This window comes from Hyla sarda, chromosome 2 (genome assembly GCF_029499605.1).
Source record: "Hyla sarda isolate aHylSar1 chromosome 2, aHylSar1.hap1, whole genome shotgun sequence".
Taxonomy (NCBI): Eukaryota; Metazoa; Chordata; class Amphibia; order Anura; family Hylidae; genus Hyla; species Hyla sarda.
Window position 1 is genome coordinate 29,476,967 of NC_079190.1, and position 26,228 is coordinate 29,503,194.

Here is a 26,228-nt window from a genome sequence, read left to right on the forward strand (position 1 = left end):
CAAATCCAATACATTTAAAGGGGTATTCCGGGCAAAAAAAATTTAGCCAAAGGATAGGGTATATGGTGTCTGATTGCGGGGGGGGGAGTCGCCGCTGGGCAGCAACCGCATTCTATGTTTCGCAAACCTCCGGGTTTCTGGGATTGGGGACGTGACGCCCCCTCCATTCATGTCTATGGGAGGGGACATTCTATGCGGGAGCTGCGTCTCCCGTTTCCGGGACTGGGGACGTGACATCATGCCACGCCCCCTCCATTCATGTCTATGGGAGGGGGCGTCACGCCCCCTCCCATAGACATGAATGGAGGGGCGTGGCGTGACGTCACGTCCCCAGTCCCCGAAACCTGGAGGTTTCCGAAACTGGAGATGCAGCTCCCACATAGAATGCGGGTGCTGCAGGGAGATCACTGGGGGGTCCCAGCGGTGGGCCCCCCCGCAATCAGACATCTTATCCCCTATCCTTTGGATAGAGAATAAAAAATTTTGCCCAGAATACCCCTTTAAATTGGTTTGCACATCCCTAGTTGCCCCTTTGGAACAGCACCAAAAGGGGATCTGTAGAAGATAGCCATGAAGCCCTTTCAGGCCCCAGGAATCAATGATGTACTTGTACATCTTCCCCTCAATCCCTTTAACAAATCTTCAGATATCCCTTTAGATATGACTTGTGAATGTTCAGAGATGTTTAGGCTCTTCACAGGGGCCCATTTCCTATCTACATGTATTCTCAGGTAGTGCCGAAGTTTACTAATGGAGAAGAGGATATAGTGCGCTCCTCACTTATCCTTTCCCCTCAATTACCCAAACTATCTGGTCTAAACCAAATACATTTTCTTTAGCTATGAGGGAGGCTGGGCTAGGGGGGCTCCTCTCACATACTAGTACTGCTCTACAACAGTATAATACCACAATTACAGAAAACACACACATGACCAGCATATGCTAAAACACATAGGAAATCACAGTATATGGCCATGTTAATAAAACTTAATTACAACACTGCAACCATACAACAACCAACAAATGACTGGAAGCAGGATCTGTACTGGGATACTGCCCAGCCCTTATGATGTACTGCTGTACTGGAACTTGTTGCTATATGTAACCATAGAAATCTGTTTGTGTGCAGCTGACGGTACTACCTGATGCCTACTTTTAACTATACTACCCTTGAAAAAAGCACAGGTAACATATAATCACTAAATTCTGAAAAATACTTATTAATATTGTAACACAAAATGTGAGAAAACAAATATGTATTAAAATACGACACACCACCAACAAAGAAAGCATAAAACCCAACGGAAGGATATACTAAAAATCATACAGTGGACAAATGTCAACACTATGGCTTGTAACAGGGCTAATCCAAAGACTGGTACAGCGGAAAAAAGAACATTAATGCAAAACAAAATAGGAATGAATGTGTAAAAGCTGACCGGAAGGAGAACAAAAAAAGATTGAAAGAAATAGTCAGCAAAAGTATTTGCCGTGTACAAGACCTTACCCAATCGTGCATGTACCACAACGCATGTTTCTCCTCTACTGAGCTTCATCATAAAACGTTTTGTTTTTATCTATATATGTTTTTCTTGTATTTAAGACTATACTTTAAGACTATACTTTCTTGTATTGTTCCCACTATAAAATTTCCAATCAATGGGACTCTGCTGCTGTGGATTGTCTGTGAGGAATTCCAATGCAGAATTCCTCACAGACATTCCGCAGCAGCAGAGTCCCATTGATTTTAATGGGCTTCTACTGCTCTGTGCACACTGTGGAATTTCCGCAGCAGATGTTTCTGCTGCGAAAAACTCGATTCCGGAGTCCACAACACATGTCTATTCTTTCTGCGGACTCCGCACGGAATGCATTGCCTTCTATGGGACAGCGCATTCCATAGCAGTCCTAGTGCCGATGCCGGCATGTTGTGTTGGTGCTCCACATTCAGCGGCAATGTCCGCACAGAGACTTTCAGTGCAGACATTGCCTGTGTGAACATAGCCTAACTGTGAGCTGTGCAATGGCCGACTCCTACTAATGCTTCACCTTGAAAGTCCTCATACCTCTAATGAAAAATAAATAAATATATAAATAAAATAAATAAATTATAATAAAGAACTAACATTAATTATGGCTGCTCTACTACTTGGACAGACCAATTTAGAAAAGTGATTTTTAATTAAAAAAACTTTTAATAACAACCCAAAACCAAGTAAATTCTACATCCTAGTGTGTAAAAACGACTTTGATGTACCTTTATTTAAAATCTATACAACCAGCAAGGAGCCAACGCTCCACGTAATCATGCCTATGGCGACCCTCCCAGCCTTATACCTTTCAAATAATTATTTCAAACTAAATTAAAATGTCCTGCTGTCAAACAGAAAACAGTCAAATCAAACAAGATTTTGCTAATTATGTCTCTCAGTTGTACATTAATCAGCTGCCCGAATACATTCAATAATACACCAGAGCCAAGCAAAAGAATATATTAGAGAACTACGTATGTAGCCATGTACTGGTACAATCCCTATTTACTATAACAACAATTCAATAACACTTTAACCTCTTAAAGAAGTACTCTAGTGTAGGAAAACTTATACCATATCCAAAGGATAGCAAATAAGTATCTGATTGTGGGGGATCCAACCGCTGGGACCCCCTGTGATCTCCTGCACGGCACCTTGGAAGTCCCAGGGAACTGGACATGTCAACAAAGCAGCGACCAACACTCCACTCCATGTATCTCTGTGGTGAGCTGGGGTGATGCAACGATGTAGCAGGGTCTGGTGGTATTAACCCTGTGGGGTAAGGTGTTATTTAACCCCTGATTTGTCGTGACGCCAGGATGTGGTTGTTTTCTGTAGGAGGCCCTGCCGACAAACAACCAAAAAACGGCAGGAAATAATGGAATGTCCACAGCAGGAACTTTTACTTAAACTTCTTATAGAACAGTCTTTACAATTATGCAGTTTCTCTAGAGGCAACCGGGATGCAGGATACCTCACAGGAATGCTGGGACTTGTAGTACAGTGACCCCCCGACCTACGATGGCCCCGACATACGATAATTTCAACATACGATGGCCTCTCAGAGGCCATCGTATGTTGAAGGCAGCATCAATATACGATGCTTTTGTATGTCGGGGTCATCGCATAAACGGCTATCCGGCAGCTCTGACTACTTCAGCTGCCACCGGATAGCCGTTAAAGGGGCCCCGGGTGCTCCGGAGATGGTCACTCACCTGTCCCCGGTGCTCCGGACCGTCCTCTTCGGGATCTCCTGCATCGCTGTCGCTCTCCATTATCATCATCACTTCGCCGTGTACGCCGTCCCGTCATCAAATAGGAATGGCGTGCGCAGCAACGTGATGACGGCGATGAAGAGCGACGTTCCCAGGCAGCAGAGACGGTCCGTAGCGGCTGGGACACCCCGGGGACGCGGCGACAGCGATGGAGGGCGACATCCAGGGCAGCGGTGAAGGGTCCGGAGCAGCGGGGACAGGTGAGTATAACGTCCTATTCTTTTCATTGCTATGGATCCCTCAACATACGATGGTTTCAACAAACGATGGTTCATTTGGAACGAATTACCATTGTATGTTGAGGGACCACTGTATTGAGATTTATGCAGGCCACTGTGCTACTAATTGTATACTTGAGTTGAATAGTAGTCACTAGGAATTGTAGATAGAGCTTGGTAACTCACGTTTTTAGTGGCTGCAGGTTCCTTAGGCTTTGGCCTAGATGAGATGAATTTAGATATATGCTGAGATTGTGCTTGCTTTAGATCCAGGAGATAAGAGAGAAGAGAGTGAATTTAGAGACTACAGCCCCTTATATACTAGGGGGGCTGGACTAAAGCCCATTGGTTGAAAAGCCTGTAGGTCCTGTACCCAGGGAACTCTGGGTACATCACATGACAGTATCACATGACCCAAGAAGGTCCTATACATTTTATAAATTTGTACAACCTTTATACATAATGAACAACACATGCACAATACATTTAGAAGGCATTTATGACATTATTTATATGCATTGGTGTGCATCTATTTATGGTTGCCAGCTTTTCTTTTTGGGTATATATGAAGCTCCGCCCAGCGCCTGAACGGAGGAAGATAACAGGTGAACCGGGCCACGTTATTAAAGGGTTAAGCCATTCAGGACCAGCCACATTTTTATGAGACCTTATTTAGGTTTCATGTCTACTTTTCTCAGAGTGGTTGTCAGCCCACACACAGATCCCGCCGACAAGGTCTTTCATCAAGTTCAATCAGCTTTGGGGACAAGTGCCAAAAGAGCCAACGGGCCCCATTGCAACCAAAGGATAATGTGAGTCCAAGCAAATCCACCCTGGCGTTAAGCATGAACCAAGGAACCCCGTCTGTGAAACTCTGGGCCAGCAGCAGCCATCTCCTTTCTCTGAAGTCTGTGTTTCCCACTTTGTGAAGTTAAGTCTCAGTCAATCAATCTAGTCACGCCAAGGGTCCACAATATCAACTATGGTCCCCAATATTATCCTTTAGCAAAATTGCACTGAAATTAAACTGTTCTGTTTGTATTACACTGCTTCAATTCCTGAAGTAAAGTTCAGAAGTGGTTTCCCTAACCTTGCATTTGTAGTATTCCTTACCCATGCTTGCCACAGGCAACCGCTTCATCTTTGGAGTCTGATAGGTTAATACTCCTGGCATCACAAACACTTACCTTAATCACATCGCCCATAAGCCCGACACCACAGGTATGAAATGCAGCAATATCTTCTTTTTTTTATATTTTAGTATTTTTGCACAATAAAAACATGTATTGTAATAAAATATTTTAATGTTTCTGAAATCCAAGAGCCTGAAGTATGTTTCGTTTTTTCAACAAAATGACGGCTTGTATCTTTCAGAATAGATTTCTTGGTGCTATTTTGGAGTTTTTATCATTTTCTCCACAGGAAGTTGTGTAGTTCTTTCCAGTCTGATCACAGTGCTCTCTGCTGCCACCTCTGTGCATGTCAGGAACTCTCCGAAGCAGAAGAAGTATGCTCTGGGGGATTTGCTCCTACTCGGGATTGTTCCTCACATGGACAGATGTGTCAGCAGAGAGCACTGTGGTCAGACTGGAAGGAACTACACAACTTCCTCTGTAGCATAAAGCAGCTGATAAGTACTGGAAGGGTTAAGATTTTTTTTATAGAAGTAATTTACAAATCAGTTTAACTTTCTGGAACCAGTTGATAAAAAAAAAAAATAATATATATATATATATATATATATATATATATATATAAATAATTCCACCAGAGTTCCCCTTTAAGGTGGACTCACAGCATTAGGTTGAAAAGTGAACTGTATAGTACCGGCTTTTAACACCTTCCTTATGTTGTACCATATAGCACCCAAATAATAAAATCCTACATTGCCAAAATAACATTGCCTAGTCAATAAACTAGGGAATGCAATAATCATTCCATAGTGTTAGTGCACTTAAAGGGGTACTCTGGTGGAAAACCAACTGGTGCCAGAAAGTTAAACAGATTAGTAAATGACTTCTATTAAAAAATCGTAATCCTTCCTGTACTTATTAGCTGCTGTATACTACAGAGGTCCATTGGGGCAGAGCTATGATAAGTAATAGCAGCTGAATTGGAACTTCAATATAATGTACTCCTTTCCTATACTCTACTTCACCAGCGGGCAAATATTCAGTTGGCTTCCCCGAATAACAACACCCTAGCTAAGGTAGAGTCCCTGTTGGAACCCATGCCACTGAGCCCTTCCCCCAGTTACACCCTTGACCTTGCATTTATAGGCCTTTGTGCTTGAAAAGTAAGAAGTCCTCACGATTAAGAAAAAATTCCCAAATTTTGTCTATTTGGCACTGGATAACATGACTATAAAGCTAATAAACACCATTAATGATGTACAGGACCCAATAGCCATCACAGGTTAGAATCTGTAAGGAACGGGTAATCAAAAAACTCTCAGTTCTCCTCCAAGACCTTGCGGCTGAACATGTGGCGGTGATCTGAATATAATTTAGGATAAATAATAAAATGCTCAGCAGATGGGGGTCTCCTGGTTAAGAGATGTTTTGTGGGTCATATAAAGAACACACAACATGCTACATTATTACAGGGAATTAGATGAAATGCTGCACGGATCTATGGGCAAAGTCCAATGAATAAATTACATTTCATGCAAATTTCCTCCTAAGTCGTCTGTTCTCATCTCTACTAATGGAGTCTGTGTTTTCTGACCTTGAAAACTGAAAAATATTAGTAAACTAATGTTTTAGCTAAAGTTACATAAAAGGAGGCACCTACCTGACGGGAAAAAGCTGATCTACTGGAGCAACCTATCTACCCAATGGGGGGAGCTACCTACTCCTCCCCACTTTGATGTGTGTGGCCCCAAATGGTGGAATTATTACTGTTTGTGATCTTTTAGGTTGGAAAAAGGGAAGGATGATGCTAGAAGTACAGAGCCTAATAAGTTTTTTTCTTTTTTGGCAGGTTCTGCAGCGATGAGTTGTGGCTAGAAGAAATCATCATGACGGTCTGGGCCAGATGGATACACATCCGATCAGAGACGACATCACCAGTGAATAACTGCTTATAATAGCTCTGTAAACTACAGAGCTAACATAGATATATAGGTGTTGTGCAATGCTTCTTTTTAGCAATTTTTTTTTTTTCATCGAAAATTATTTGGTAGGGGTGCCCTGCGGCAAAAAAAAAAAATTCTGAGCGGTGCAATTGTTGTGATATACTGGTTTAGTGAGGGATATTTTTCCGAGGGGTGAGTATATTGGGAAATAGGGAGAGATATATTCATCGAGGCCAGGGGGGTGGGGAACAACTACATCAATAATTTTTTTGTTCAGGCAGCATGAAAGTAATGAATCTTTGGTGGTTTCCGTCTGCCCTCCAGACCTTGTTTGATAGATCTGTTCCTATTCTCAAACAGGGAGAGATTTAGGTCAGTGTGGTGGGGAGATGCTGCTAGGGACTTGTGGTTCAGGCAGATGACGAGTTCCCTTTAAAAAATCTCTAGGTAGTAGTTGGGGAATACTAAAAATGAGACTATTCCTAGCACAGCTGCCATGAAAAGAATGGCACACGCTAGTCTGAATAACTTCTTTAACTCAGGTTGGGATAAATCTTCAATGCAGTATCTGTCATACCAAATGAAAAAAAAAGAATGTTACTATGTTTTTACCTGTTACTATGTTTTTACCTATAAGTTTTTTACTTGATTACTATTATTTTTTACTTTCCCTTTTACCCTGCATTGCTTTGTTCTATTAACTGCAGCAGGGGGGGGAGTGTCCTGCAATTATGACATTTGCCAGAACTTCACTGTAAGGAACTTTCATTCTCTTACTTTTTACCCTTAGCAATCCAAAGATCAGCAGCCTCTAGTCTCCCTGTTCTGGATCACTGTGTTTGACAGAGCAGAGGGTTTTAGTTACAAGATCGCCACGTACTAAGATCCCAAAAAATTCATTTCGGTCCAAATTTATTTGTGGCAAATCGCCATTAAAAATGGCTATTTCTGGCCTACAGAGAGCCTCAATAGGGGTGTAGAACATTTTGCCTTACTGTAACACTCATAGGGTGTGCGGGGATAGTGAAATAATACGGTTGTTCAGTATGACATGCAGATCAGAGGTTATTAGAATCACTGTCACAGAGCCGCACAATGACAGGTGGTGGCATCCGTATAAGGAGACCATATAGTGACTGAATGACACAGCCTGGCGTTTGCCGCAGCATGAGGAAAACATATAGTGGCTGAATGACACAGCCTGGAGGTGGCAGAAGCATGAGGAGACCATATAGTGTCTGAATGACACAGCGTGGAGGTGGCAGCAGCATGAGGAGACCATATAGTGGCTGAATGACACAGCCTGGAGGCGTCGGAAGCATAATGAGACCATATAGTGCCTGAATTACACAGCGTGGAGGTGGCGGCAGCATGAGGAGAACATATAGTGGCTGAATGACACAGCCTGGAGTTTGCGGCAGCATGAGGAGAACATATAGTGAATGACAAAATATGGAAGTGGCAGAAGCATGAGGAGTCCATAAAGTGGCTGAATAATACAGCCTGGAGTTGGCGGAAGCATGAGGAGACCATATAGTGATTTAATGACACAGCCTGGAGTTGGCGGCAGCATTAGGAGAACATATAGTGGCTGAATGACACAGCCTGGAGGTGGCAGCAGCATGAGGAGAACATATGGTGGCAGAATAAGACAGCCTGGAGGTGGCATCAGCGTGAGGAGAATTTACAGTCATGGCCGTAAATATTAGCACCCCTAAAATTTTTCAAGAAAATGAAGTATTTATCACAGAAAAGGATTGCAGTAACACATGTTTTGTTATACACATGTTTATTCCCTTTGTGTGTATTGGAACTAAACCAAAAAAAGGGAGGAAAAAAAGCAAATTGGACAGAATGTCACCAAACTCCAAAAATGGTCTGGAAAAAATTATTGTGCACCCCCCCCCCCCCCCCTTTAAAAATTGTGGAAAATTGTTTCAAGCAAGTGATGCTCCTTTAACCCCTTAAGGACTCAGCATTTTTCCGTTTTTGCATTTTAATCTTTTCCTCATTACCTTCTAAAAATCATAACGCTTAAAATTTTCCACCTAAAAACCCATATTATGATTTATTTTTTGCACCACCAATTCTACTTTGCAGTGACATTAGTCATTTTACCAAAAAATCCATGGCATAACAGAAAAAAAAATAATTGTGCGACAAAATTGAAGAAAAAATGTCATTTTGTAACTTTTGGGGGCTTCCTTATCTAAGCAGTGCATTTTTGGTAAAAATGACACATTATCATTATTCTGTAGGTCAATAAATTGAATAAAAATGAATTAAAATGATACCCTACTTATATAGGTTGGATATTGTCGTACTTCTGGAAAAAATCATAAACTACATGCAGGAAAATTTATACGTTTAAAAATGTCCTCTACTGACCCCTATAACTTTTTTATTTTTCCGCATATGGGGATGTATGAGGGCTCATTTTTTATCGGTACCATTTTTGTTTTGATTGGACTTTTTGTTCGCTTTTTATTCATTTTTTAATGGTATAAAAAGTGACCAAAAACAAACTATTTTGGACTTCGGAATTTTTTTATATGTACGCCATTGACCAAGCGCTTAAATTAACGATATATTTTTATAGTTTGGACATTTTTGCATGCGGCGATACCACATATGTTTATATTTATTTTTATTTACATAGTTTATTTTTATGGGAAAAGGGGGATGATTCTGACTTTTATTAGGGAAAGGCATAAATCACATTTATTAACACTTTTTCCCCCTTTTTTTTGCAATGTTATAGCCCCCATAGGGAGCTATAACATTGCACACACTGATTTCCTACACTGATCACTGCCATGCATTAACCTGATAAGGACCAAGGGCGTACCTGTACGCCCTGAGTCCGCTCCCGTTCTATAATGCAGGGCCACGTGAAAGTGAAAGTAAATCACTGCTGGTTAGCTCAGGGGGCTGTTCGTGATGTCCGCGGCAAAAATGCAGCATCCCAAACAGCTGTAGGACACGAGGAGGGTCTCCTAACTTGCCTCCTGGTGTACGATCGCCAAATGACTGCTCAGTGCCTGAGATCCAGGCATGAACAGTCAAGCGGCAGAATCATTGATCAATGGTTTCCTATGAGAAGCCACTGATCAATGTAAAAGATCAGTGTGTGCAGTGTTATAGGTCCCAATGGGAAAAAAGTGAATAAAGATCATTTAATCCCTCCCCTAATAAAAGTTTGAATAAAATGAAAAAAAGTGTGAATAAAAATAAACATATGTGGTATTGCCGCATGCAGAAATGTCTGAACTATAAAAATATATCGTTAATTAAACCGCACGGTCAATGGCGTACGCGCTAAAAAATTCCGAAGTCCAAAATAGTGTATTTTTGGTCACTTTTTATACCATGAAAAAATGAATAAAAAGCAATCAATAAGTCTGATCAATAAAAATGTGGTATTGATAAAAAAAAACTTAAGATCACAGCGCAAAAAATGAGCCCTCATACTGCCCCATATGCAGAAAAATAAAAAAGTTATAGGGGTCAGAACATGACAATTTTAAACGTATACATTTTCCTGCATGTAGTTATGATTTTTTTCCAGAAGTACAACAAAATCAAACCTATATAAGTAGGGAATCATTTTAATCGTATGGACCTACAGAATAAAGATAACGTGTCATTTTTACCAAAATATGTACTGCGTAGAAACGGAAGCCCCCCAAAGTTCCATTTGGTCTCACAATGATTTTTTTTTTTCTGTTTTGCCCTCGATTTTTGGGTAAAATGACAGATGTTATTACAAAGTAGAATTGGTGGTGCAAAAATAAGCCATAATATGGATTTTTAGGTGCACAATTGAAAGCTTTTTTAAAGGAAAGGAGGAAAAAATGAAAGTGGAAAATCCCCTGGTCCTTAAGGGGTTAGCATGGCATTGATCGGTGTTATCGTCGGGATGCTTTCTGTTTCACTTCAGACGCAGCGGTCAACTTTGATTGCCGCGTCTGGAAGGGTTAATACTGGGCATCACCGTGATCGGTGATGTCCGGTATTAGCTGTGGGTCCACCGGGACATTGATGGCCACCGGGACAGGCCCAATATGACGCAGGGTCATCGCATGTCCCCGCATTATATAGCGGGAGTCGGCGCAGGACGTAAATATACGTCCTGCATCATTAGGGAGTTAACAGGAACAAAATGGTACATCACTTAGATGTACGCACAGGTCACACTTAATAGAGGACAATACGCTTTTAGTGCTCTGCTCACCCTAACTGGCTGGCTACTATTAGCTTTTCAGTTGTTGTACACACCAGTGCTGCAGCACACAGTCGCTGTGTACTACACCCAAAATTACACTTTCTCTCTCAATCTCACTCTCTTCCCTGTCAGTGCTTCTAGGTTGGATTTGGCTTGAGGTGAATCGCTGCTGTAAAAATGCTTTTCTGTGCAACACACTGCTCTCTGTCCCTCTCTCTCTGTAATAGAATGCTGAAGTGACTGGCCGCAAGATGGCTGCCGATTATATAGGGCTGGGACATCACAGGGGTGGCTGGCTGCTGATAGGCTGCATGCTGCATGTGATTCAGGGTCATCCCGCTGACCCTTGTTCCTGCCTTCCCAGGATTCCTTGCCCCATGTCCTCACATGTGGATCCACCATTTTAGATGCCCTGGAGCCTGGACCGCACTAAATGGAGTTTAATGAAGAGATTCACGCAATCGAATCGCGGCGATATTCGCATCCGTTGCAAATCTATTTTTTCCTGAAATTCGTACTGAATTCGGATTCGTCAGATTCAATTCACTCATCCTTAGATATGATATACATTTCTTTCCGTAGCATTAGGCACTGAACAGGATAATAAATAATTCAGACTCTATAGCTTGGCTATATCTCCATCCAAGATTTATGATTGCTATGTGCAGGCAGGAGACTGTCAGGCATGTTCTGCTGCTTCTGTCTACACTGACAGTCAGAGCAGAGCAGTTCAGCAAAAAGTCAAATGGAAAAAGCTAAAGTTGTCTTAAAGTGTACTTGTCATTTTAAAAAAAACAACTTTTGACATGTTGGGATTTTAGTGCCAAGACCCCCAGCAATCAGGAGGACGAGCAGGGAAAAGTGTGTGGTAGTGCGCTTCACTCCCCGGCTCACAGCAATCTCCTTTCATTATAAGGGTATGTTCACACGCGCTGATTTTTTAGCGGGTTTTCCGCTGCATATTTGAAAGTGGACGGGCTCTTCTCGGCTGTCGGCAGCAGATTTTCTGCGGCGGAATTTACGCTGCGGAAAATCCGCCACAGTCCCTACTGACTTCAATGGGGCTTGCGGCGGATTTTCCGCAGTGTGCATTCCGCCACGGAAAATCTGCTGCGGACAGCCGAGAAGAGCCCACCCACTTTCAAATGCGCAGCGGAAAACCCGCTAAAAAAAATCAGCGCGTGTGAACGTACCCTAAGTCTATGAGGCTGTCTTGAAAAGCTTCTTCCCGCTCATTCGCCAGGTCGGTGGGGGTCTCAGCACTTTCAACTTTTGATATGTCTGTGTGACACTTCAAAAGTTTTTATCAAATTTCATTTGAAGTGACCGATGCTTAAAGGGGTACTCTGCTGAAAACATCTTATCCCCTGTCCCTGCTGCGGCACCCCTGTCTTTCAGTGCACGGAGCAAACTCCGCTCTGTGCCCGATGACTGGCGATGCAAGCCGCCACACCTCCTCTATTCACGTCTATGGGAGGAGGCGTGACAGCTATGTACTAGCCATCACGCCCCCTCCCATGGACATGAATGGAGGGGTCAAGATGTGACATCACGAATGCGGAAGCTGCAAGCTTTGGTGTTCAAGACGCCACCGCTGCCGGCCCGGAGATCGCAGGGGTCCGCAGTCTTTGGATAGGGGATAAGATGTTTAAAGTGGAGTACCCCTTTAAATGGGCTCTGTCACTTACAAAAACTATTAACATGTCACAGGGACGAGTCAAAAGTTTTCATTGGACCAGATCTCAGTGCTTCATTGGTCCATCAGGAGAACAATCCGGGAGAAGTGCATGGCATTGTTGCTCTCCCCGTCTTATAGTGATCTTTGTCCCACTGTTCCATTACAATGAAGCAGCGAGACAAAGATCGATACAAGTTGGGGAGTAAACATCAATGCCGGGCACTTCTCCTGATTTATTCTTCTGATCAGTGGGGGTCTCAGCACTAAGACCAAGACCGATCAAAACCTTTGACATATCCCTGTGAAGTGACACTTTAATGGGTTAAAGGGGTACTCCGGTAGAAAACTTACATTTTATTTTATTTTATATTTTTTAATCAACTGGTGGCAGAAAGTGAAACAGATTTGTAAATTACTTCTATTAGAAAAAAAACTTCCAGTACTTATTAGCTGCTGAAGACTACAGAGGAAATTCTTTTCTTTTTGGAACACAGAGCTCTCTGCTGACATCACGGGCACAGTGCTCTCTGCTGACATCTCTGTCCATTTTAAGAACTGTCCAGAGTAGGAGAAAATCCCCATAGAAAACATATGCTGCTCTGGACAGTTCCTAAAATGGACAGTGATGTCAGCAGAGAGCACTGTGCTCGTGATGTCAGCAGAGAGCTCTGTGTTCCAAAAAGAAAATAATTTCCTCTGTAGTCTTCAGCAGCTAATAAGTACTGGAAGGATTAGGTTTTTTCTAATAGAAGTAATTTACAAATCTGTTTAATTTTCTGGCACCAGTAGATTAAAAAAAAATGTTTTCCACCGGAGTACCCCATTAAAGGTTTGAATACTAGGGATTCCTAAACCCTATAAGTAACATTTACGCATGGACGGCCGGTTTTAACCTCCCCTCAAGCCTTTATTACCTATGAGCCTAAGAGACCAAGACTTCAACCATTCTTGCAATTTTCTGAAAGATTACATGTTACCCTCTCCTTCTGCCTGACATATTTCCTCTCCACTTGCTTCTTAACATCCATTTAACTCTTGTTTCCTCCGTGTATTCGGATGCCCTGTCGTACTAATAAAATGTGATTCATCTGCTGCGGAATTATTAGCATCATGTTAATGGCTGATCAGAAGAACACGTCCTCTGTACAATGGGGGGTATTTATCAAAGGATTTATGTGGGTTTATTTTTCACGTAACTTTGGCGCAATTCTTTGGCGCAGTGTCTTTTTGCGCCAAAGTTTGGCGCATCTTCTCCACTGTCATTTTTACAACTTTCTCAAAATCACACGGTCCTGTGTGTGACTTTAACTTTAGTCAGTAATTCATCATTTGCGCCAATCGATCTTTGGCGCAATTTTGGCGCAAATCCCGTTGTTTTTTTCCCCGCCAAGAGATTTTGCACATGGAAAACACACAAAATACATTTAAAAAAAAAAAACATTTGTGAAAGCAGCGGCGCCTCCAGGGCTGCTCAATACTATCCTGCGACATAGTTGTCTCTGAGGGACCTTCACCCTCCGTTGAGCCAGCGCTGGACATGGCCACACAGGTTCAGGAAAGGTAAGCACTAAAGAAAGACGCGCGACTAAACTAATATGGGGCATGGAACATCTTAGCTATGAGGAGCGATTAAAGGAGTTACAATTGTTTAGTCTTGAGAAGAGACGTTTAAGGGGGGATATGATAAACGTATATAAGTATATTAATGGCCCATACAAAAAATATGGAGAAAAACTGTTCCAGGTTAAACCCCCCCAAAGGACGAGGGGGCACTCCCTCCGTCTGGAGAAGAAAAGGTTTAGTCTCAAGGGGCGACACGCCTTCTTTACCATAAGAACTGTGAATTTATGGAACAGTCTACCTCAGGAACTGGTCACAGCAGGAAAAATTAACAGGTTTAAAACAGGGTTAGATACATTCCTGGAACAAAATAACATTAATGCTTATGCAGAATTATAAAACTACATCCCTTCCCCTTATCCCCTTACACCCTTCACTTCAATTCCCTGGTTGGACTTGATGGACGTATGTCTTTTTTCAACCGTACTAACTATGTAACTATGTAACCTGCGGACCTCCAGATGTTGCAAAACTACAACTCCCAGCATGCCCGGACAGCCAACGGCTGTCCGGGCATGCTGGGAATTGTAGTTTTGCAACATCTGGAGGTCCGCAGGTTGGAGACCACTGCACTAAAGTAACAAAAAAAAAAAAAAACTACCCAAGTTGAAAATAAAATCCATTTCACATGGTGGCTATAAACCCCACAAAAGAAAATAACACACGTCGCTTGCTGATATACTACAGGAGGGACTCCGAAATGGCTGCTCTACGGGGTAAAATACAGCGCTGGGGGAGATTTATCAAAACCTGTGCAGAGGAAAAGTTGCTGAGTTGCCCATAGCAACCAATCAGATCGCTTCTTTCATTTTGCAGAGGCCTTTTCAAAAATGAAAGAAGAAATGTGATTGGTTGCTATGGGCAACTGGTCAGCTTTTCCTCAGCACTGGTTTTAATATATCTCTGTGGCGATAAGTTCTGTGTAAAAGGCGCTGTGAACAGCTGATTTCAACATTTGAGCCAAAATTATGATAAATGATAAATTTGGCGCATGTCCACGAAAACCAAAGTGAAAAACAAAAGGGTAAAAAGAATCTGTCAACAGGCAAAATTGATAAATACCCCCCTATGTCTCCAGCGGAGATGCACTTTTCTGCTGTGATTCTCCACTCATAAGGCTCCAGATAGGAGCTTTTTCTTTGATGTGGAGACGCCAGAAACATGACAAAGGCTTGGAGAATCTCGTACTCCCAGACTGTATAATCGACCCTACGATAGAGACTGGTACGAGGATTAATGACCCATAAAGTCAACCAAAGGAAGCACTTTGCGTGAGCGCAGATCATCTAAGATTTATCTTTATCAATTATTCTGTTAGAGCTTCACACATCTGAAACCTCAGCATTCTCATACATTTGGTGTATTTATTTGTGCGGGAGAATAACCTAGAGACACTGGGGGACATGTATCATTATTTGTGTACGGTAGAAGCAATTTACCCCTTTTCCCGAATTCTAAATTATGCGCAGAAGCGCAAAATTTATCAATCAAGCGCAATGAGCTTCATAAATTGGGGGTAAATATAGTAATCTCCTCAATCCACTCTTTGGAAAATAGAATCGATGATTTAGAGCATCTTGCTACGTTAAGTCCAAGATGGCTTATATTTGCGGAAAAAAAAACAGCTCTTGCGGCAAAATTTTTGGTGTAATGGAAACGTAGGCAGTTAATAAATCCATGTGTACTATAGATGTCACTCCAAGGTACCCCGGTTCAGCCACATCTGGAGGATATGCTCTACCAAAACGTGCGCAAAAAAAATGCGCAAAAAAAGGGCTTGCGCAAACTTTTGCGCAAAAAAAATACACACAAAACAGGGGTAAAATCTTTGATAAATGTCCCCTACTGTGACCACAGGCAAAAAGCTCTAACAGGGCCCCCAGATGTGTCATGGAAAGTAGTGGTCTCCTCGTATGGGACAGAGGGACTTACTGGCTCCGATCATGAGCTAAGACAAGAAACACAGGGGGGGACAATTCAGCCAAGATGTGGAGGGGAAGCAGAAGTGGAGATGTGATACAGAGTCTGGAGTCAGGCCTTTTGTGCAGTATTTAGAACTCTAGTACAAGTAACTTTTTCTAGTTAAAGGGGTACTCCAGCAAAGTCAACTTATCCCCTATTGACCGGATAGAGAATAATCGCGGGGCTTCTGATCGCCGGGGTCTGACCCGTCCTGGGCGCGCTCTGGCCCCCATTCTGAGAGGGGCGGTAGTAACAGCTGAGACAGGCCCTTTAACTCAGCCAATCACTGGTGGAGTTGGACTCCCATCATCAGTCAATCTCACTCCTATCCTAGTGTGGGGGTCAGAGCAAGGACGGGTTCCAGCAGTCAGACCCTCCACAATCAGACATTTATTCCCATCCTGAACACAAAAGTCCTAAAAAAATGCACCATACACTCCCATGTGCCCCAATGACACCCATAGGGGAGTGTGTACTAATCCTGTCGAGGACAGGGGAACTCCATAAATGAATGTATACAGAGAAATTGGAGTTATAACACCACCTTAAGTATAAACATATAAATCTTTATTGAAAATGTTTTATATAAAAAACATATAGATGCAAAAAAGTGAAGTATTGCAATAGAAATCCAACACAAAAATATCTGGCGGAGAGTAAGAATAGTACATACAAATGAGTACATAAAAATTGTCCACACCCTATATATAGCAATCTATGGAATAAAACAGTTTAGCCACTGTGGGCTATCCATACAAATGCTGCATAATAATACATCAAGATTAACTGGTAATATAATCTAGAACTGGTGTATAGCCAGGTCTGGGAGTGCATAGTGAAATACAATGATATTGGGGACAACATATCTAAGTACTCAATAAAAGTCAATGTGTAACCTACCCATGTGGGATAGCAAACTCTGCGACCGACCCCTACGATCGTTTCGGTTTCCCTTTTTCAAGAGGTACTGACTATGTGAGTGGTGTGGTGGTTTATATGTGTTGCCATAATGGTGTAAATTACCTACAGCGGTGTGGAGATTCCATCGGCGCCTGCGCCATGCCCCGCCGGAACAGAGGCTGGCCCCACTTCCGGCGTCTACGTCCATCTGCGCAGGACCGAGAAACAGTGTTCCCGGGCATGCGCACTGGACTCCAGTCGCTTCGGAGGGCCGCGTCACTAGCGAAGAACACGGCGCAGGCGCACTGGACATCGCACCGCTGAGAAGAATGTCCTAAGTAATCACTGCATTCACTATACACTCGCTTACATACCTGGAAGATCATAAAATATACAAGTGAGAAAAAGACATAAAATCACATCAAAAAATCATATTATATAACAAAGTACAAGAAAAAAACTAATTGTAGCCAATCAAGTGCAAAAATCAAAAAATTAAAAATAAATAAGATGTATAATGTGTGGTAGTGATTATTAAATGTGATACACATGAAAATCAAAACTGTGATCATGTAATCATATAAGTGTCTCAACCACTAAGATATATGGAGCTGACTAATGAAAGATATAATATAATATATAGTGAAATAAATGTGTACCGTGAATACACCAAGCTGCAAGCGAAAAAGAGAGTGCCTGTGGACAAGGGATAAGCTGGCTTTCCCAGAGTACCACTTTATTATCTGAAGTTAACAAATGTAGAGTCCAGCATCTTTGTACTATATCTATATCTTTTTAGATGTTTTTTTTATTTTATTTACAACTGTCTAATAAATGAACATCTATGGGTAAATAAGCTTCAAAGAAAAAGGAAAAAAGACAGGAGGGTAGCGCCTAGCGTAATTCTGTGTAGGAAAATCCCAGGGATCCCCAGTATAGGTGTTGTGCTCACCTTGCTGGATAATTGTATTCATGCACGTAACCCCTCCATATGGGGTACGGACGTATGGATCTCGAGATGCCGCCTGCAAACTGTAGGACCGATCGCCTTCCAAGGTAGGGAGTTCGGTAATCGTGGATAAGTGGAGGCAAGAAAAAGTGTCTTTGCACTGGTGCTGCTGTCATGCGATCCGCATTGGATTCTGTAGGCACAGGAATAGTTCATTAAATGGTTTTATTGTTACATTAAAACAATTAAAACAAAGGACAGAAAGCAAAACGCGTTTCGGGAATATGTTTTCCCTTTCTCAATTGCTAAAAATGGGCTGTGCCCATTTTTAGCAATTGAGAAAGGGAAAACATATTCCCGAAACGCGTTTTGCAGTCTGTCCTATGTTTTAATGTAACAATACAACCATTTTATGAACTATTCCCGTGCCTACGGAATCCAATGCGGATCGCATGACAGCAGCACCAGTGCAAAGACACTTTTTCTTGCCTCTACTTATTGGTAAATAAAGGTATTTTACTACCTTTCTGTGGTTTTTCAAGCTTTACTTCTGCTTCCGATGTAAACTTCCTTCTCTGTTTCCTCCATTGCTGTTACGCCGAGCGCTCCGGGTCCCCGCTCCTCCCCGGAGCGCTCGCAGCGTTCACCTTGTCGCAGCGCCCCGGTCAGACCCGCTGACCGGGAGCACTGCATTAATGTCACTTGCGGGGATGCGACCCGCGAAGCGGGACGCGCCCGCTCGCGGTTCGCATCCCAGTCTTCTTACCCGACCTGTCCTCCGTCAGTACAGTCCCAGCGCGCGCAGCCCCGCTCCCTAGGGCGCGCGCGCGCCGGCTCTCTGCGATTTAAAGGGCCAGTGCACCTCTGATTGGCGCCTGGCCTAATTAGTGCATACACCTGTGTCCTAGCCTATATTACCTCACTTCCCCTTCCCAGCATCACCGGATCTTGTTGCCCTTGTGCCAGTGAAAGTGTTCCTGTGTATGTCCCAAGCCAGTGTTCCAGACCCTCTGCCGTTGCCCCTGACTACGATCCTTGCTGCCTGCCCTGACCTTCTGCTACGTCCGACCTTGCTCTTGCCTAATCCCTTGTACCGCGCCTATCTCAGCAGTCAGTTGGGGTTGAGTCGCTATCGGGTGGAATGACCTGGGGTTACCTTCCGCAGCAAGTCCATCCCGCTTTGTGGCGGGCTCTGGTGAAGACCAGTAACCCCTTAGACTCCATTCCCCTGGTACGGCCCACGTCATCAACCCACTGACACAGAGGATCCACCACCAGTATCCTCACAGTACCCGGATCCTGACAATTGCGTCCCTTCCTGTCAGGTGTACATCCTGTAACAGGCTTCCTGTTCCTGCTGTACACTCTAGCTGGTAATTCAGCCAAATCTATCTCTTCCAATTGGGAGGTTCCTGTGGGCGGAGTTGTACCCAAGAAGGTGTATTCAGTGGGTTATAGAGTTGGCTGAATTTCCAGTTAGAGTGTACAGCAGGAACAGAAAGTCTATTAAAGGATGTACACTAGGAAAGAAATGAGACAGTGAAGACAACTGAGAAGATTGAAACAAAAGCACAAGGACAACTTTATTTACTAACTTACAGTATATTAATTTATTAGACAGTCAGAATCCGGTTATATCATCCTTAGAAGTATGTTCATTCAACAAACTTATCTTTCGGAAAAAGTTGTTCTAGAATTTGCAGTGGATACCATTTCTGCTGTGGATTTGCAGCTTGCATGCTGACTGTTTGACCAAGGTTTAGGACATAGCTTAACTCCATTCAGCGGGGCTAATCCGTATCCAAGCCATGGATTACTGTGTCACGCATTTCGAATCGATAAATCAGTGAAAAACCCCGAACTACGACACCAGTTTAGAAAACAAGGGTTAGATAATTCCACATGATTTTCATGCACATTTGGCCACGAAGTCAACATCAGAATTTGCATTAAGACAAGCAACGAGGCCTTTTTTATTGTTAGCCGTTGTTGTACTATTGCCATAATCCTTTTAGTTATGGTATATAGGTTTAACATTTTGCATCTATAATATATTGCTTTCCTATTGCTCTTCTATCTATTTATATCGGTCATTCCCTGGAGACTGTCAACAAGAAGGCATTTTGAAAAAAGTGAAGACTTCCTAAGCATGACTACTATTCCACTGACATTTATGAGAAATCCAGAGACCTAGGAATACTGAACACAAACCCAAACATATTAAAACTATAGGACCTATAGGCGTCTATAATGATAAATAATTGTGCCTGACATTGTATTAAAGAAAATTGCCTCAATTTACTGATGTTTCCCAACAAAGGTGTGTCTAGCTGACGCAGAACTACAACTCCCAGCATGCCTGGACCGCCAAATATGTCAAATAAAAATATATTAGAGTTTAGAAATGTCCTGATACTGACAATCTCTGCAGTCCGAGAGTTACGCGATCAGGAGATGTACTGGAAGTTCCATGCAAGTCTATGAGACTTCAGGTACATGTTACGCCGAGCGCTCCGGGTCCCCGCTCCTCCCCGGAGCGCTCGCTTCTCTCTCGCTACCGCAGCGCTCCGGGCAGCTCCACTGACCCGGTGCGCTGCGATACCGTCTCCAGCCGGGATGCGATTCGCGATGCGGGTAGCGCCCGCTCGCGATGCGCATCCCGGCTCCCGTACCCGACTCGCTCTCCGTCTGTCCTGTCCCGGCGCGCGCGGCCCCGCTCCTTAGGGCGCGCGCGCGCCGGGTCTCTGCGATTTAAAGGGCCACTGCGCCGCTGATTGGCGCAGTGGTTCCAATTAGTGTGTTCACCTGTGCACTCCCTATTTATACCTCACTTCCCCTTCACTCCCTCGCCGGATCTTGTTGCCATTGTGCCAGTGAAAGCGTTTCCTTGTGTGTTCCTAGCCTGTGTTCCAGACCTCCTGCCGTTGCCCCCGACTACGATCCTTGCTGCCTGCCCTGACCTTCTGCTACGTCCGACCTTGCTTCTGTCTACTCCCTTGTACCGCGCCTATCTTCAGCAGTCAGAGAGGTTGAGCCGTTGCTAGTGGATACGACCTGGTCACTACCGCCGCAGCAAGACCATCCCGCTTTGCGGCGGGCTCTGGTGAAAACCAGTAGTGACTGAGAACCGATCCACTAGCACGGTCCACGCCAATCCCTCTCTGGCACAGAGGATCCACTACCTGCCAGCCGGCATCGTGACAGTAGATCCGGCCATGGATCCCGCTGAAGTTCCTCTGCCAGTTGTCGCCGACCTCACCACGGTGGTCGCCCAGCAGTCACAACAGATAGCGCAACAAGGCCAACAGCTGTCTCAACTGACCGTGATGCTACAGCAGCTACTACCACAGCTTCAGCAATCATCTCCTCCGCCAGCTCCTGCACCTCCTCCGCAGCGAGTGGCCGCTTCTGGTCTACGACTATCCTTGCCGGATAAATTTGATGGGGACTCTAAATTCTGCCGTGGCTTTCTTTCCCAATGTTCCCTGCACTTGGAGATGATGTCGGACCAGTTCCCTACTGAAAGGTCTAAGGTGGCTTTCGTAGTCAGCCTTCTGTCTGGAAAAGCTCTGTCATGGGCCACACCGCTCTGGGACCGCAATGACCCCGTCACTGCCTCTATACACTCCTTCTTCTCGGAAATTCGAAGTGTCTTTGAGGAACCTGCCCGAGCCTCTTCTGCTGAGACTGCCCTGTTGAACCTGGTCCAGGGTAATTCTTCCGTTGGCGAGTACGCCGTACAATTCCGTACTCTTGCTTCAGAATTATCCTGGAATAATGAGGCCCTCTGCGCGACCTTTAAAAAAGGCCTATCCAGCAACATTAAAGATGTTCTGGCCGCACGAGAAATCCCTGCTAACCTACATGAACTCATTCATCTTGCCACTCGCATTGACATGCGTTTTTCCGAAAGGCGTCAGGAGCTCCGCCAGGATATGGACTTTGTTCGCACAAGGCGTTTTTTCTCCCCGGCTCCTCTCTCCTCTGGTCCCCTGCAATCCGTTCCTGTGCCTCCCGCCGTGGAGGCTATGCAGGTCGACCGGTCTCGCCTGACACCTCAAGAGAGGACACGACGCCGCATGGAGAATCTCTGCCTGTACTGTGCCAGTACCGAACACTTCCTGAAGGATTGTCCTATCCGTCCTCCCCGCCTGGAAAGACGTACGCTGACTCCGCACAAGGGTGAGACAGTCCTTGATGTCTACTCTGCTTCTCCACGTCTTACTGTGCCTGTGCGGATATCTGCCTCTGCCTTCTCCTTCTCTACTATGGCCTTCTTGGATTCCGGATCTGCAGGAAATTTTATTTTGGCCTCTCTCGTCAACAGGTTCAACATCCCAGTGACCAGTCTCGCCAGACCCCTCTACATCAATTGTGTAAACAATGAAAGATTGGACTGTACCATACGTTTCCGCACGGAGCCCCTTCTAATGTGCATCGGACCTCATCACGAGAAGATTGAATTTTTGGTCCTCCCCAATTGCACTTCCGAAATCCTCCTTGGACTACCCTGGCTTCAACTCCATTCCCCAACCCTGGATTGGTCCACTGGGGAGATCAAGAGTTGGGGGCCCTCTTGTTTCAAGGACTGCCTAAAACCGGTTCCCAGTACCCCTTGCCGTGACTCTGTGGTTCCCCCTGTAACCGGTCTCCCTAAGGCCTATATGGACTTTGCGGATGTTTTTTGCAAAAAACAAGCTGAGACTCTACCTCCTCACAGGCCTTATGATTGTCCTATTGACCTCCTCCCGGGCACTACTCCACCCCGGGGCAGAATCTATCCTCTGTCCGCCCCAGAGACTCTTGCTATGTCGGAGTACATCCAGGAAAATTTAAAAAAAGGCTTTATCCGTAAATCCTCCTCTCCTGCCGGAGCCGGATTTTTCTTTGTGTCCAAAAAAGATGGCTCTCTACGTCCTTGCATTGACTACCGCGGTCTTAATAAAATCACGGTAAAGAACCGCTACCCCCTACCTCTTATCTCTGAACTCTTTGATCGCCTCCAAGGTGCCCACATCTTTACCAAACTGGACTTAAGAGGTGCTTATAATCTCATCCGCATCAGAGAGGGGGATGAATGGAAAACGGCATTTAACACTAGAGATGGACACTTTGAGTATCTGGTCATGCCCTTTGGCCTGTGCAACGCCCCTGCCGTCTTCCAAGACTTTGTTAATGAAATTTTTCGTGATCTCTTATACTCCTGTGTTGTTGTATATTTGGACGATATCCTGATTTTTTCTGCCAATCTAGAAGAACACCGCCAGCATGTCCGTATGGTTCTTCAGAGACTTCGTGACAATCAACTTTATGCCAAGATAGAGAAATGTCTGTTTGAATGCCAATCTCTTCCTTTCCTAGGATACTTGGTCTCTGGCCAGGGACTACAAATGGATCCAGACAAACTCTCTGCCGTCTTAGATTGGCCACGCCCCTCCGGACTCCGTGCTATCCAACGTTTTTTGGGGTTCGCCAATTATTACAGGCAATTTATTCCACATTTTTCTACCGTTGTGGCCCCTATCGTGGCTTTAACCCAAAAAAATGCCAATCCCAAGTCTTGGCCTCCTCAAGCGGAAGACGCCTTTAAACGGCTCAAGTCTGCCTTTTCTTCGGCTCCCGTGCTCTCCAGACCTGACCCATCTAAACCCTTCCTATTGGAGGTTGATGCCTCCTCTGTAGGAGCTGGAGCGGTCCTTCTACAAAAAAATTCTTCCGGGCATGCTGTTACTTGTGGTTTTTTTTCTAGGACCTTCTCTCCGGCGGAGAGGAACTACTCCATCGGGGATCGAGAGCTTCTAGCCATTAAATTAGCACTTGAGGAATGGAGGCATCTGCTGGAGGGATCAAGATTTCCAGTTATTATTTACACCGATCACAAGAATCTCTCCTATCTCCAGTCTGCCCAACGGCTGAATCCTCGCCAGGCCAGGTGGTCTCTGTTCTTTGCCCGATTTAATTTTGAAATTCACTTTCGGCCTGCCGATAAGAACATTAGGGCCGATGCTCTCTCTCGTTCCTCGGATGCCTCGGAAGTTGAACTCTCTCCGCAACACATCATTCCTCCTGACTGCCTGATTTCCACTTCTCCAGCCTCCATCAGGCAAACTCCTCCAGGAAAGACCTTCGTCTCTCCACGCCAACGCCTCGGAATCCTCAAATGGGGTCACTCCTCCCATCTCGCAGGTCATGCAGGCATCAAGAAATCTGTGCAACTCATCTCTCGCTTCTATTGGTGGCCGACTCTGGAGACGGATGTCGTGGACTTTGTGCGAGCCTGCACTGTCTGTGCCCGGGATAAGACTCCTCGCCAGAAGCCCGCTGGTTTTCTTCATCCTCTGCCTGTCCCCGAACAGCCTTGGTCTCTGATTGGTATGGATTTTATTACAGACCTACCCCCATCCCGGGGCAACACTGTTGTTTGGGTGGTCGTTGATCGATTCTCCAAGATGGCACATTTCATCCCTCTTCCTGGTCTTCCTTCAGCGCCTCAGTTGGCTAAACAATTTTTTGTACACATTTTTCGTCTTCACGGGTTGCCCACACAGATAGTCTCGGATAGAGGCGTCCAATTCGTGTCAAAATTCTGGAGGGCTCTCTGTAAACAACTCAAGATTAAATTAAACTTTTCTTCTGCATATCATCCTCAATCCAATGGACAAGTAGAAAGAATTAACCAGGTCTTGGGTGATTATTTACGACATTTTGTTTCCTCCCGCCAGGATGATTGGGCAGATCTTCTACCATGGGCCGAATTCTCGTATAACTTTAGAGTCTCTGAATCTTCCTCCAAATCCCCATTTTTCGTGGTGTACGGCCGTCACCCTCTTCCCCCCCTCCCTACTCCCTTGCCCTCTGGTTTGCCCGCTGTAGATGAAGTGACTCGTGATCTTTCCACCATATGGAAAGAGACCCAAGATTCTCTTTTTCAGGCTTCATCTCGCATGAAAAAGTTTGCCGATAAGAAAAGAAGAGCTCCCCCCATTTTTGCTCCAGGAGACAAGGTATGGCTCTCCGCTAAATATGTCCGCTTTCGTGTCCCCAGTTACAAACTGGGTCCACGCTATCTTGGTCCTTTCAAAGTCTTGTGCCAAATTAATCCTGTCTCTTACAAACTTCTTCTTCCTCCTTCTCTCCGTATTCCTAATGCCTTTCATGTCTCTCTTCTTAAACCACTCATCATCAACCGTTTCTCTCCCAAATTAGTTTCTCCCACTCCTGTCTCCGGTTCTTCTGACGTCTTCTCAGTGAAAGAGATACTGGCCTCCAAGACGGTCAGAGGAAAAAGGTTCTTTTTGGTGGATTGGGAGGGCTGTGGACCTGAAGAGAGATCCTGGGAACCTGAGGACAACATCCTAGACAAAAGTCTGCTCCTCAGGTTCTCAGGCTCTAAGAAGAGGGGGAGACCCAAGGGGGGGGGTACTGTTACGCCGAGCGCTCCGGGTCCCCGCTCCTCCCCGGAGCGCTCGCTTCTCTCTCGCTACCGCAGCGCTCCGGGCAGCTCCACTGACCCGGTGCGCTGCGATACCGTCTCCAGCCGGGATGCGATTCGCGATGCGGGTAGCGCCCGCTCGCGATGCGCATCCCGGCTCCCGTACCCGACTCGCTCTCCGTCTGTCCTGTCCCGGCGCGCGCGGCCCCGCTCCTTAGGGCGCGCGCGCCGGGTCTCTGCGATTTAAAGGGCCACTGCGCCGCTGATTGGCGCAGTGGTTCCAATTAGTGTGTTCACCTGTGCACTCCCTATTTATACCTCACTTCCCCTTCACTCCCTCGCCGGATCTTGTTGCCATTGTGCCAGTGAAAGCGTTTCCTTGTGTGTTCCTAGCCTGTGTTCCAGACCTCCTGCCGTTGCCCCCGACTACGATCCTTGCTGCCTGCCATGACCTACTGCTACGTCCGACCTTGCTTCTGTCTACTCCCTTGTACCGCGCCTATCTTCAGCAGTCAGAGAGGTTGAGCCGTTGCTAGTGGATACGACCTGGTCACTACCGCCGCAGCAAGACCATCCCGCTTTGCGGCGGGCTCTGGTGAAAACCAGTAGTGACTTAGAACCGATCCACTAGCACGGTCCACGCCAATCCCTCTCTGACACAGAGGATCCACTACCTGCCAGCCGGCATCGTGACAGTACATTTCTTGATTGCTTTACTCTTGGGCTGTGAAGATTACTCGGAAGTTTTAAACATTAAAGGGGTTCTCCGGTGAAAAACCTTTTTTTTTTTTTTTTTAAATCAACTGGTGCCAGAAATTTAAACAGATTTGTAAATTATTTGTATTTAAAAACTATTAATCC

At 44.8% G+C, this 26,228-nt stretch overlaps 1 protein-coding gene across 1 annotated transcript in view; it reads right to left on the reverse strand.

The window, feature by feature from the left end:
* Positions 1-19,710: 19,710 nt before the first annotated feature.
* The window catches only part of SLC36A4 (solute carrier family 36 member 4), a 312,597-nt gene continuing 306,079 nt past the window's right edge, over positions 19,711-26,228 (reverse strand). Inside the window, exon 11 of the mRNA XM_056561444.1 lies at positions 19,711-19,796. Within this exon, the coding sequence (XP_056417419.1) occupies positions 19,726-19,796 (71 nt within the window). The 3' untranslated portion in view covers positions 19,711-19,725. The remainder of the gene's footprint in view (positions 19,797-26,228) is intronic.